Source organism: Protomyctophum bolini, assembly GCF_963924005.1.
Source record: "Protomyctophum bolini genome assembly, contig: SCAFFOLD_691, whole genome shotgun sequence".
In the NCBI taxonomy this organism is placed as follows: Eukaryota; Metazoa; Chordata; class Actinopteri; order Myctophiformes; family Myctophidae; genus Protomyctophum; species Protomyctophum bolini.
Window position 1 is genome coordinate 14,873 of NW_027666221.1, and position 13,782 is coordinate 28,654.

The 13,782-nt window shown below is 41.5% G+C and overlaps 1 protein-coding gene across 1 annotated transcript; it reads left to right on the plus strand.

Annotated features, from left to right (window-relative positions):
- Positions 1-860: 860 nt before the first annotated feature.
- LOC308312032 (heat shock factor protein 1-like) lies at positions 861-13,474 on the plus strand (the record flags this gene model as incomplete). Its single annotated transcript, XM_080794438.1, has 9 exons — positions 861-985; positions 1,358-1,495; positions 5,551-5,626; positions 7,511-7,572; positions 7,949-8,045; positions 9,108-9,223; positions 9,318-9,462; positions 10,533-10,650; positions 13,369-13,474. Coding segments are annotated over 8 exons (858 nt in total), but the record flags the coding sequence as incomplete, so codon positions are not given.
- Positions 13,475-13,782: the final 308 nt, after the last annotated feature.

Sequence of the window (13,782 nt, forward strand, 5' to 3'; positions counted from 1 at the left end):
ACCTGTCGGATTTAAAATAAAATTGCACAACACTCGCTGTAGTTTGACGGTTAGCGCCACCTTTAGGCCCTTTCCCAAACTCCTTTTGTTTCAAACAAGACATACTTTTGTTCAGTAGGTGATGCTGAATCTGGGGAACCCGCTCCCGTCGCTCAAAGACACTCCTAAGACCCAAAGGTCAAGGTGTGACATTTAGGCTTCAAATGCGGCCTCCCAGCTTTAAAATCAATAAGATATTCAGATAAATTCCTGTCTTCACAAACAAGACTGTTTCTAAATGTTTGAAGCATGCCGAATCCGATTAAAGTGGTTTCGTAGCTCTACGACACTTCTAACTATCCACCAAATAAAAAGAGACACGTTCTTTCAGCCCCAAAAGGTAAAATAAATTATTTATTTTTCAAAAACCACTTATTCTGACTTGCTTTTTTGCGCTGCGATGCACTGAGGTGTTTGCCAAAACCTTTCGTTTAAATTTTTAGACCTTCAGCGTAAAAAAGTGAGTCTAGAGAGGAGAGGAGACAGACAGACAGACAGACAGACAGACACTTCACCACTTTTCAACCTATCTTCATATAATAGGTCCTCACTAATAATCATGTTAAAATGGCACACTTTTGTTTCTACAAGGTCTCATAGGAGGGCTGTGGGCAGTTTAGAAACCGTCTTCCAGTGACATCATCATTAGGCAGATTTTCTTTTAATCCATTCTGAACGGGAACCCATTTTGGTGTTAGCATCATGTTATCCTATCCTCACTATAATTGTGATCAGGCAGTTTAGGCCTGTGTATTAGAGGTCTATACATTCTAATCCAGCATTTCTCTCATAACTAATACGTGTCCAATTTTCTTTTTCAGTACACCGTCTACTACACCCAGTACACCGTCTACTACACCCAGTACACCGTCTACGACACCCAGTACACCGTCTACTACCCCCAGTACACCGTCTACTACCCCCAGTACACCGTCTACTACCCCCAGTACACCCAATAAACCCAGTAAACACTCAATGTAATTGCCTAGGCTCTGTGTCAGTCAGCGCAGTATTTCTGAGTTATTTATTTAGGTAGGAACCAAAGTTCTCTAAGGCGGAACCTTTGTCCTTTATATCGCTCCTTTCCGTCAGGACGTATTGTAGCGTAACACTCTCCAAGAAAGTCCTCAGGTATATTGCATCTGCAAGCTTGCTCATAGCATCAAGAGAGAAAGAATCACACACATGAATACAAGCTACACAATTTTCCTCATGCAATGCAGCTACTAAGGTATATTTTCCACATTTTCAAGAAGAACATAGCAGATCTACAAGCTCGTAGTTTAACAACAAGTCCCTGTGCCCCTTTGCCACACAGGCCCAGCAACACCTCCAAGGCTTCCTGGGTGATGGCGAGATGGAGGGATCAGTGGAAGGCAGCAGAACATCCAGGCTTCACCACTACATCAAGGATCCCACAGATGTCCATGGCCAGCCAGCACCTGCCCCGCATAGAGTGGACAACCCTCAATCCACAGGTGTGGGACGTTTCAGTACAGAGAGAGAGATATGAACAGATTATATCATTGAAAAACATGGTTACAGTCACTACCCCTACCCCCTTAGATAGCATTTCTGTAGACTTAGATAGCTTTTGATACAGACTTATAGCATGTTATGTAGACGGCACTATAATTGTATTGTATGTAGTCATAGCACGTCATAGTATAGTATATATGTATATAGTTTCATTATATAGATATGTTCTTAGTTTATGCATGTTTCATGATAAATGCTTTTTATCTGATTCCACTGCTTTAAATAAATACATAACTAACTAACTCATCTTGACAGCTTGTTTACAAATGTTTGTAAACAAATTACAAATAGTTTATAAACTAATCCCAAATGTTTGTAAACAAATCCCAAATGTTTATAAACAAATACCAAAATGTTTATAAACAAATCCCAAATGTTTGTAAACAAATCCCAAATGTTTATAAACAAATACCAAAATGTTTATAAACAAATACCAAATGTTTGTAAACAAATCCCAAAAAATCCCAAATGTTTGTAAACAAATCCCAAAAAGACTGTAGTTCACTGCTGTCTATATAACCCATTCTGAACGGGAACCCATTTTGGTGATGTTATCATGTTATGCTTTAGCTATTGAAAAATAGCAGATTTACAAGCGCGTAGCGCGTCACTCGGTTTGTGCGCTATGAGCTTGTAGATCTGCTATTTTTCAATATCCTGGGTACCGCCCTGGGTACCAGATTCAAAAAATGTCTTCTACATCCAGACAGTTTCATTATTAACCCATTCTGACCTGAGATCAGATTCCTAAAAAAATGTCTTCTACATCCAGACAGTTTCATTATTAACCCATTCTGACCTGAGATCAGATTCTAAAAATGTCTTCTACATCCAGACAGTTTAATTATTAACCCATTCTGACCCGAGATCAGATTCTAAAAATGTCTTCTACATCCTGACAGTTTAATTATTAACCCATTCTGACCCGAGATCAGATTCTAAAAATGTCTTCTACATCCTGACAGTTTAATTATTAACCCATTCTGACCCGAGATCAGATTCTAAAAATGTCTTCTACATCCTGACAGTTTCATTATTAACCCATTCTGACCTGAGATCAGATTCTAAAAATGTCTTCTACATCCTGACAGTTTAATTATTAACCCATTCTGACCTGAGATCAGATTCTAAAAATGTCTTCTACATCCTGACAGTTTAATTATTAACCCATTCTGACCCGAGATCAGATTCTAAAAATGTCTTCTACATCCTGACAGTTTCATTATTAACCCATTCTGACCTGAGATCAGATTCTAAAAATGTCTTCTACATCCTGACAGTTTCATTATTAACCCATTCTGACCTGAGATCAGATTCTAAAAATGTCTTCTACATCCTGACAGTTTAATTATTAACCCATTCTGACCCGAGATCAGATTCTAAAAATGTCTTCTACATCCTGACAGTTTCATTATTAACCCATTCTGACCCGAGATCAGATTCTAAAAATGTCTTCTACATCCTGACAGTTTAATTATTAACCCATTCTGACCTGAGATCAGATTCTAAAAATGTCTTCTACATCCTGACAGTTTAATTATTAACCCATTCTGACCTGAGATCAGATTCTAAAAATGTCTTCTACATCCTGACAGTTTAATTATTAACCCATTCTGACCCGAGATCAGATTCTAAAAATGTCTTCTACATCCTGACAGTTTCATTATTAACCCATTCTGACCCGAGATCAGATTCTAAAAATGTCTTCTACATCCTGACAGTTTAATTATTAACCCATTCTGACCCGAGATCAGATTCTAAAAATGTCTTCTACATCCTGACAGTTTCATTATTAACCCATTCTGACCCGAGATCAGATTCTAAAAATGTCTTCTACATCCTGACAGTTTAATTATTAACCCATTCTGACCTGAGATCAGATTCTAAAAATGTCTTCTACATCCTGACAGTTTCATTATTAACCCATTCTGACCTGAGATCAGATTCTAAAAATGTCTTCTACATCCTGACAGTTTAATTATTAACCCATTCTGACCCGAGATCAGATTCTAAAAATGTCTTCTACATCCTGACAGTTTCATTATTAACCCATTCTGACCCGAGATCAGATTCTAAAAATGTCTTCTACATCCTGACAGTTTAATTATTAACCCATTCTGACCTGAGATCAGATTCTAAAAATGTCTTCTACATCCTGACAGTTTAATTATTAACCCATTCTGACCCGAGATCAGATTCTAAAAATGTCTTCTACATCCTGACAGTTTAATTATTAACCCATTCTGACCTGAGATCAGATTCTAAAAGTGTCTTAGATTTTTCAAAAATAGCAGACCTACAAGCTCGTATCGCGCCACTCGGTGGCGCGATATGAGCTTGTAGATCTGCTAGTTACCCTGGGTAAACATAGTACCTTTCCTTTCCTTAGTCCAGTTACCCTGGGTAAACATAGTACCTTTCCTTTCCTTAGTCCAGTTACCCTGGGTAAACATAGTACCTTTCCTTTCCTTAGTCCAGTTACCCTGGGTAAACATAGTACCTTTCCTTTCCTTAGTCCAGTTACCCTGCAGGGTAAACATAGTACCTTTCCTTTCCTTAGTCCAGTTACCCTGGGTAAACATAGTACCTTTCCTTTCCTTAGTCCAGTTACCCTGCAGGGTAAACATAGTACCTTTCCTTTCCTTAGTCCAGTTACCCTGGGTAAACATAGTACCTTTCCTTTCCTTAGTCCAGTTACCCTGGGTAAACATAGTACCTTTCCTTTCCTTAGTCCAGTTACCCTGGGTAAACATAGTACCTTTCCTTTTAGTCCCAGGATGCAGGCATGGTCTTTTAGAAATGAGTCCCAGGGACATTTTATGAGTCCCACTTCAACGAAGTTAGGTGTCATATTTTGCCATTTTTACAAATTGCAGCATTTAATGATTATTATAAGTAACTAAAGCTAGCAAAATAAACTAGAATAACAAACGGTACAGTAGTGCATCCCGTGGACGCAGAGGTTGTTGTTTTATTGCGTCCATTAACTATCGTTTTGGGATGCAAAATGCACCCTATTTTAATCTCTGGAATGACTTCATTATTATCGTCTGAGTCTGTCTTTAGGGCGGCTAGCCTGTCACCATTGTGACATTTTACTTTTAATATGTCTTTGTTGCTCAAATAATTGAGCAACAATTAACGATTTTAAGTGGCGTTTCCAGTCGAACGTTGTTTGAAATTACATTTCTGTTTGGCTTTTAGGCTTCGTAAAGAAACGGCGCACAGATGTGACAAATGACTTAAATAGTGTAATAGTGTATATGTTTTATAATATATGTTTTATCATATATATATCGTCATATGATATCACATTTATCAACATGATGATTAGGAATTGTGATTATCTCAAATAATAGCGATTAGGTTATTGTATTAATTGGTCTGCTTACTTTCTTTGGGTGATATTTGATATATTCTATTTTGGAAATGTAATGGTCCAATCCTCGACAATTCAACTCTTTAAATATATCCAGAATCAATGTTATTATTTTGTCCGTCTGAGTAAAAAAAAGGCTGTAAAAATATGTTGGATGGGTGTGTTTTGCCACATCGATATTTTCGCGGTGCAAACTGGGGTATTATTATTTTCCCTCCTTGGCATAATTGTCAATTGTTTCCTTGTTGAAAAATGTCATTTTCAATAAATAAAAAATAAATGAAGATCGACTACAGTTGATATTTTGTAAAAAAAAAAAAAGAAGAAAAAAGAAATGCAAAAAAAAAGTGTGTCAATGATTTATTTTATTTAAGTTATTTGTCTGCCCTGTGGAGTTTGTGATTGTGAGCCGAGAGCTCAGTTACGTTACTGTACTAACCTGGCTGGCACTGTGCGTGTTACAGCCAAATGCATGCTTTGTTGTGCAGCTCTACAAGCGAGCTTGTAGAGCTGCTATCTTCGGTATTATTTGAGTTTCTGCTGACTATGGCTTAATTTCTGACTGTGTGTGTGTGTGTGTGTGTGTGTCACAGTGAGAACGAGGCCTTGTGGAGAGAAGTGGCCAGTCTTCGACAGAAACACGCTCAGCAACAGAAAGTCGTCAGCAAGGTACCACCGTCCATCCAATTATACATAACATCCTGCCTCCACCTTACCTCAGTCAGAGAGGCTTATTGTCTGTATCAGCCAGGGTGCAGGAGTCTACCCCCGTTTCAATGCACGCTAGACCTCTGGGAGATGGGAGTCTACCCCCGTTTCAATGCACGCTAGACCTCTGGGAGATGGGAGTCTATCCCCGTTTCAATGCGCTATAGACCTCTGGGAGATGGGACGCTGAGGTGGAGCGCAACACCTACCATCAGCTCCCAGTACTTACCGCACGACATCAAGCCGTGCTACTCATACGCCGAGTTAAAACATGTCTACTGCATAACCCGTGTTCCCTGCAATTTAATCCTATATTATACGCTGCCTAGATTGTCTCATTGGAGCATACGCCAAAGTATTTGCAGCAAAATAGTCCGATGGTTTGTTGTTGAAGAGAAAAACTTTCCGCCATTAATTACAATGCGAAACAAGAAGATGTTCCACATGACATCACATTGTAGTCCAAACAAACGGCCCGTCCACTTGCATCGGGCTCATTTTCCCAGAAGCCCTAGCAGCCCAGAGGATGGCTTGATTTTCCGGTTTCGTCGTCATAACGCGACGGCCTCGTCACCAGGTCCGCCACAAATCCGCTTTCATTTTAATTATTAAAAAAACTGTGAATTAAACAAATAGCGGGTTTAGCATATTAAGCAGGGCGGAACGTTGGATTAAACAATTTAAAGCCCTCAAAGTGTTAAAGGAATTAAGGAATTGAACCTTTAAAAACGTGCAAACATAAACGTCAACCTACACTGGTGATAACGCTATCACTAAGTCTGTAACATTGAGTTGCAGACCATACAGTGTATAGCTTCATAAACACAGGGCTGCACATACTCTTTTTGGGGCTAGTTATCAGAGGAGCACCTGGAGATGCTTCTTGGGTGGGCGTCTCTACTCTAGTCTCTCCACAACGTTACTTTAGCCAGCGTCAACGAGGCGCTCCAGCACAGATTAAAATGTAACTACTCGCCTAATGTTGCAGAGGTGTTCCGTGTTTATTTACCGTAACTTGATTCCAAAGTGTGTACATTGTTTAAGTCTCCGATGCATGGTTTGCATATCGTAAATATATGAACTTTGGCTAAAGCTTGTCTCTAATCCACGTGGGTTAACAGTCATGGCAGCTTTGTTACAATGAGGGGGGGAGGGGGGGGGGGGGGTAATAATTTACTATTGTGTCCATATCGGGTTGCACCGTACCGGGACGTACTGTACTAGTCTAGTATTAGCCGTATGTGACACCAGAGTCAGTAAATGTTGGCCCGCAAGAGCTTGATCTGCCGCACAGCGTTTATTTGACCACGCATGCGTGCGCACCATTCATGTGCACCCCTGGTTACACCCCTGTTTACACCCCTGTTTCATCACCATTCATGTGTACCCCTGGTTACACCCCTGTTTACACCCCTGTTTCATCACCATTCATGTGTACCCCTGTTTACACCCCTGTTTCATCACCATTCATGTGCACCCCTGGTTACACCCCTGTTTACACCCCTGTTTCATCACCATTCATGTACACCCCTGGTTACACCCCTGTTTACACCCCTGTTTCATCACCATTCATGTGCACCCCTGGTTACACCCCTGTTTACACCCCTGTTTCATCACCATTCATGTGTACCCCTGTTTACACCCCTGTTTCATCACCATTCATGTGTACTCCTGGTTACACCCCTGTTTACACCCCTGTTTCATCTCTCTCTTAGCAAAAGGGTCCTTTGCCACGGGCTCGTCGTTGGCCTGAATAACATTTGAAGGCCCCTGATCTACGCATGTTGTTGTTGTTGTGTAATTATTATTATTAAGTACAGTGTGTTCTCTCTGTGTGTCTTCCAGTTGATACAGTTCCTGGTGTCGCTGGTTCAGTCCAACAGAGTAATGGGAATGAAGAGAAAGATGTATGTCTACGTTACACCTATTACTGTTACTACTAACACTGCTAGTGCTTTTTCTATTACTACGACTGTTATTACATCTACCATTACTACTACTAATGCAACTAGGGTAGTCACAATAAAGTGTCATGCAAATAATTGTGATTTGCAATTTAATTAAAAAAAAAAAGTTTTTATTGTTTGCATTGGACATTAGAAAATATGAATAACAATTACATCTATGTAAGGGCAGACAATAATTATGACGAATAACGTCCAATAAATAAATGACTAACATATTTAATTATTGTATAAGACTGTGACTTGCCTTACTGCTGCTAGTACTGGTACGATTAGGAACTGTTACTGTAGTAAACGTCACCATTGTGCTTGTTTACAGGCCTCTGATGCTGAGTGATTCTAGCTCCGCCCATTCCTTGCCCAAATACAGTCGTCAGTTCTCCTTGGAGCACGTGCAGTCGTCTCCGGCCTTGACCGTAAGTCACACGAGTCGCCGTTGGGCTCTACGAAAAGAACCCGTGTTCCGATGGATCCCATTTAGTTGTTATTTTAGTCACATGGTATTTTTTTACCCATTTTTAGACCTGAGAATAGATTCTACAAATGCCTTCTAAATCCTGCCAGTTTTCTGAAAAACCCATGTTTCTATGTCAGTGGTTCTCAAACATGTTCAAGGACCCCCCCCCAAAAATGTATGTAATTGGCCACCGACCCCCATCTGAAAACATGTTGTTCCAGGGACCACCACCCCAGAAGCAAAGATTTCAGTTAAAACGTGCGCTCTGAAAGCATATATATTCAAAGATTTGTGCCACATTTTCACGATTTTTCTAAAATAGCAGACCCACAAGCTCGTAGGGTGGCACTCGGTGCCGCGCTATGAGCTTGTAGATCTGCTGTTTTTTTCAATAGATGACGTTTAAAATAAACACCAAAAGGTGTTCCCGTACAGAATGGGTTAATACTCTTCGTTGCTTCAGTATTTACAGGACCCACACACACAAAATGTTTCAGAAATTGTGAAAATAGAACATCTGCAACTTTGTATAGTTACTTTTATGAGCGATATGATGTATTCCCATGCTTTTTTGTTCTTGCTTAATGTAAGTCGCTCTGGATTAAGAGCGTCTGCTAAATGCCTAAATTGTAAATTGATCTAAGCAAGGCATTCATTTACAAAAAAGAAAAATGTATAAAATGCGAACCTGTGGAGATACAAGGTCTTCAGACTTGCATATACGTAGATGCAACGTAACACAAATGATATATTATAGGGGTTTAACGATACATTTGAACAGTGATATGATACGCATCACGACAGATGGTTGATAATACAATACATGGACGATATTCGTTCATTTATAGCGATGCGATACAACGATTTAAAAACTATAGCTACTATTTAGCCAATTCATCAGTTGTGTGTGTGTGTGTGTGTGTGTGTGTGTGTGTGTGTGTGTGTGTGTGTGTGTGTGTGTGTGTGTGTGTGTGTGTGTGTGTGTGTGTGTGTGTGTGTGTGTGTGTGTGTGCATGCATAGACTTCCAGTTTACGTCCTGCTGACAGTCCGTCGAAGTCCGGCCCCATCATCTCTGACATCACAGACCTGGCCCCGCCCTCTCCCACAACCATACCCTCCGATTGGACAGAAGCAGGGTGGGGAGTCGGCCAATCAGATTTGTCACAGTGATTATCATTATGCTACTATTGGCTCGTTGTAACGGTTACCACTCCCTGTTTCCCGTTCCAGAGCCAGCCCATTGGTCCACGTGAAGGAGGAAGTAGAAGAAGGCACCGCCGCCCTGGTAGAGTCCTCCCTCTCTCCCACCACTTTCATTAACTCCATTCTGCAAGATGACCCACCCACCATCTCCCTGCAGCCAATCCCCTGTCAGGTAGGATTCACACCACACCCACAACCTCCATAGAGAAAGGAGAAGAGTGTAGGTCAGGACATGTGGATCGTTGTCCGGGGTGTTTTAGGGAAGGGAGAAGAGTCTAGGTCTAGGATGTATGGAGCGTTGTCCATGGTGTTTTAGGGAAGGGAGGGAGAAGAGTCTGGGACGTGTGGAGCGTTGTCCAGGGTGTTTTAGGGAAGGGAGGGAGAAGAGTCTGGGACGTGTGGAGCGTTGTCCAGGGTGTTTTAGGGAAGGGAGAAGAGTCTAGGACGTGTGGAGCTATGTCCAGGGTGTTTTAGGGAATGGAGAGGAGTCTAGGTTGTATGGAGCGTTGTCCAGGGTGTTTTAGGGAATGGAGAAGAGTCTGGGGCGTGTGGAGCGTTGTCCAGGGTGTTTTAGGGAAGGGAGAAGAGTCTGGGACTTATGGAGTGTTGTCCAGGGTGTTTTAGGGAATGGAGAGGAGTCTAGGTTGTATGGAGCGTTGTCCAGGGTGTTTTAGGGAATGGAGAAGAGTCTAGGGCGTGTGGAGCGTTGTCCAGGGTGTTTTAGGGAAGGGAGAAGAGTCTAAGATGTATGGAGTGTTGTCCAGGGTGTTTTAGGGAATGGAGAAGAGTCTAGGGCGTGTGGAGCGTTGTCCAGGGTGTTTTAGGGAAGGGAGAAGAGTCTAAGATGTATGGAGCGTTGTCCAGGGTGTTTTAGGGAATGGAGAAGAGTCTAGGGCGTGTGGAGCGTTGTCCAGGGTGTTTTAGGGAAGGGAGAAGAGGGTGTTTTGGGATGTGAGAACTGAGAAGAGTCTAGGACACGTGGAAGCGTTGTCCAGGGTGACATCAAGGCATGGATGGCTCTTAACTTTCTAAGTGTCAATGAAAGTAAAACGGAGGTTATAGTGTTTGGACCCTAGCGGTCCTGGTATCGTTCCCACTGACCTAGTTTTGAACATGAGGGTGTGCCCTTTGCCTTTGATTGCGTTGTAGGCCAACATCAGTGTTTTGCAGCAACCGGGAGCCAATGGAGAGCAACGGAAAAGGGTCAGAACATTTTACATAATTCACCGTTTCATCTTGCAGATCTCGGCTCCCTCATCACATCTGATGCCCCCAGCCCCTCCCCCAGCCCCGCCCCCAGCCCCGCCCCAAGCCCAGCAAAACGAAATCAGAAATGCCTGAGTGTTTCGTGCATCGATAAGTAAGTATTACTTTATTATTTTACTAATTGCTAGACTAGACTTTTGTTCTCATCATGGGCTTGTTCTGTCTTGATCACAATGTTACATTTAGATGGCAGGTTAATTAGAGAGATTTGTTGTTCACCTGGTATCCTGTAGTTTCAATTTAAAACAAATGATAGTGTATTGTACTGGTTTAGTGAGGCACTACACTGCCTCTCTGCATTTGATGCATGTTTTTACCTTTAAGTTGTACTAGTTGTAATACTATAACTAAATTGTACGATTGTTTGCCGTGTGGATAAGTAAGTATTACTTTTACTAGCCCCCGAACCAGGATCCTATATCTTGTTCAGTATTACTAAAGCACAGCAGCCACATTGGAAAGAAGTGATCTTTCCAATACTTTTTTTCATTTTTCTTTTTGTAATGTTTATTTTTATTTGAAAGTGAAATACATCCCTTTAACCTCACGGAAACTATGACTAAACCTAACCTCAAAACCATGGCCACCTGGTCAAAACCATAGACTGTAAAAACAAAATATGGACAAAGCGTTCTCCGGGTCTGATATGGACGTAAGATGAAGCCTGTCAGTCCTTCCATTGTAAATCGCCATCTTTGTAGATCCGTTTGGGCCCAGCTGGCCATTGGCTGGCCCAGACAACGAGGCGGGACTTCCCCCCCCCTTACTCTTCGTTGGTTTTTATTTTGACTGAACGGGGGGTGGCTCCCGTTCATAGACTGTAACGGTAGCCACGCCCCTCAGAACATACCACTTTATCGTCATTTTTTAAATAAATAGGACCATAATTTTCCAAAAAGAATATTATGACATTAGAAATGAGACTTTAAACTAGTGACTGGAAGCAGAAAGTATTCATGACCATGTTTATTAAGGTAATACAGTCTAGGTGAAGTTGGGCACAAATACATGGACCTCTATGGAGCCCAATGCCAGCGCCACAACAGGCCATTATATGAACTTTCAGGAAGTCCTGATTTCCTTAGTGGCTTCACAAAATATCCGTCTGACTGCCCCCCTGGTAAAAACACAGGGAAAAGTCTGCAATGCTGATATTGTGCATGTGGGCTCACTGGGAACTCTGCTACATCAGTAGGTCTCTTTGGTGCGGGTCCAGAGTGACCCTCATGGTCTCTTGAGTGTTCAGTGATGTAAATAGGTTTTCGGGATGCAGGGGTGGTCTTTTAGATGAGTCCCGGAGACATTTCACGAGTCCCACTTCAATGACGTTAGGAGTCATATTTGCAGCATTTCAGTCTAAACGACCTTCATCGGGTATCTCTCCAGATACCAGATGGAGGTCGTTTAGACCGAAACGTTGTCATCTAATAAAACTACTGCTCTATAAGTGAAGACGGTGTGCGGGACCCTTTTCTTCTCGTAGTATTAGTCGACGAAATCAACACTGCTGTTTGCCATACTGTGAAGAAAGTAAGGAAGAGGCCCGATGTCTTTCCAACGTGGCTGCTGTGCATAGAGACTACTACTAATAGTGGAGGAAACATTTAGTAATACTACAGCTAAATGTTTCCTGTATCGATAAGTATTACTAATGCTACTAACAACACTACTATTACTGATAATAGTACTAGTAACAACAACACCGTACTAGTAATATTATTGTTATTAATGCTTCTACTAATGTTACCGCTGAATGTACTTAATTTGATTCTAGTGTTTTAGCTCATCAGAAGTCCAGCCCAGCTGGAAATTACCAGTCTAAACCAATGTGAGTGGAATGCCACTCACGCACACATTGCATACGTCAAATTAACACGCACTGCACACTGGGTACACACACACGCACGCACACACACACACACACACACACACACACACACACACACACACACACACACACACACACACACACACACACACACACACACAGTACACTTAGGGCTTCACAACTACTGCTGAATTTAGTAGTCGACTACTTGTGGTTGTGGAGATATATCATGTTTTCTTCCTACTTCTCTGTATTTAATAACCTTTTTATTTGATTTGTTTTATCCTTTAACCCATTTTGGACTGAAGCCGATTCTAAAAAAAACTTCTAAATTCTGAAAAACTTGAAATATTTATATAGCAGCATACATTTTTGTAATTTTTGAATACTGTACATACTGTACAGAACCCCAATAGGGGTTCCCGTCCAGAAGGGTTAGAACACCAAAAGGGGTTCCCATTCTGACCTGAGATCAGATTAAAAAAATGTCTTCTACACACTGACAGTTTTCTGAAAAAGCTATGTGTCTATGATTTTTCAAAATAGCAGATCTACAAGCTCGTAGCGCGCCACCGAGTGGCGCGCTACGAGCTTGTAGGTTTTGTAGGTTGTAGGTTTTTTTTCAATAGTTAAAGCATAACATAATGCTAACACCAAAAGGGGTTCCCGCCTAAAATGGGTTAATTAACACCGGTCGCGTTGCAATGCTTCGTGAGCTTTTAGAATAGATCGTCTATTTCCACATCTTTTAGAAAATATAAGAACATTTAACGACATGGATGGAAACGATGACGAATCGATGCAGTACCGGTAGTAATTGTATAATAAATAACTGTGACAGGCAGAGGTGCCCTGAGTCCAGAGAAATTGAGGATCACTGCTATAGTCCCTGCGCCCAGGCTCACCATGCTGTAAACTCTCTGTCTGTCTGTGTGTGTGTGTGTGTGTGTGTGTGTCTGTGTGTCTGTGTGTGTGTGTGCGCAGATCAGAGTTACATGACCATCTGGAGAACATTGATGGCAGTCTGGAGAGCCTGCAGTCCATTCTGAACTCCCAAAACATCAGCTTCGACTCCACACCTCTGTTTGATGCAAGTACCGTGTTTGTGTGTGTATGTGTGTCCCTTTATCCCTTGTAATGCTTTATTTTGTTTTTAATTTGTGTTTCTTTCTTTTACAACAGTTTTTCAGTTCGTCAGTTTCCAGTGGAGACTTTGACTTGGACAGCCTTGACAGTGTAAGAGACACACACACACACACACACACACACACACACACACACACACACACACACACACACACACACACAGAGACATTTCTTTACAACCACTAAGTAAGGTGGCTGTGGAACATTTTGGAAGCAATTTCAAGATGGATTTGTTCTGTATGTCCAGAACGA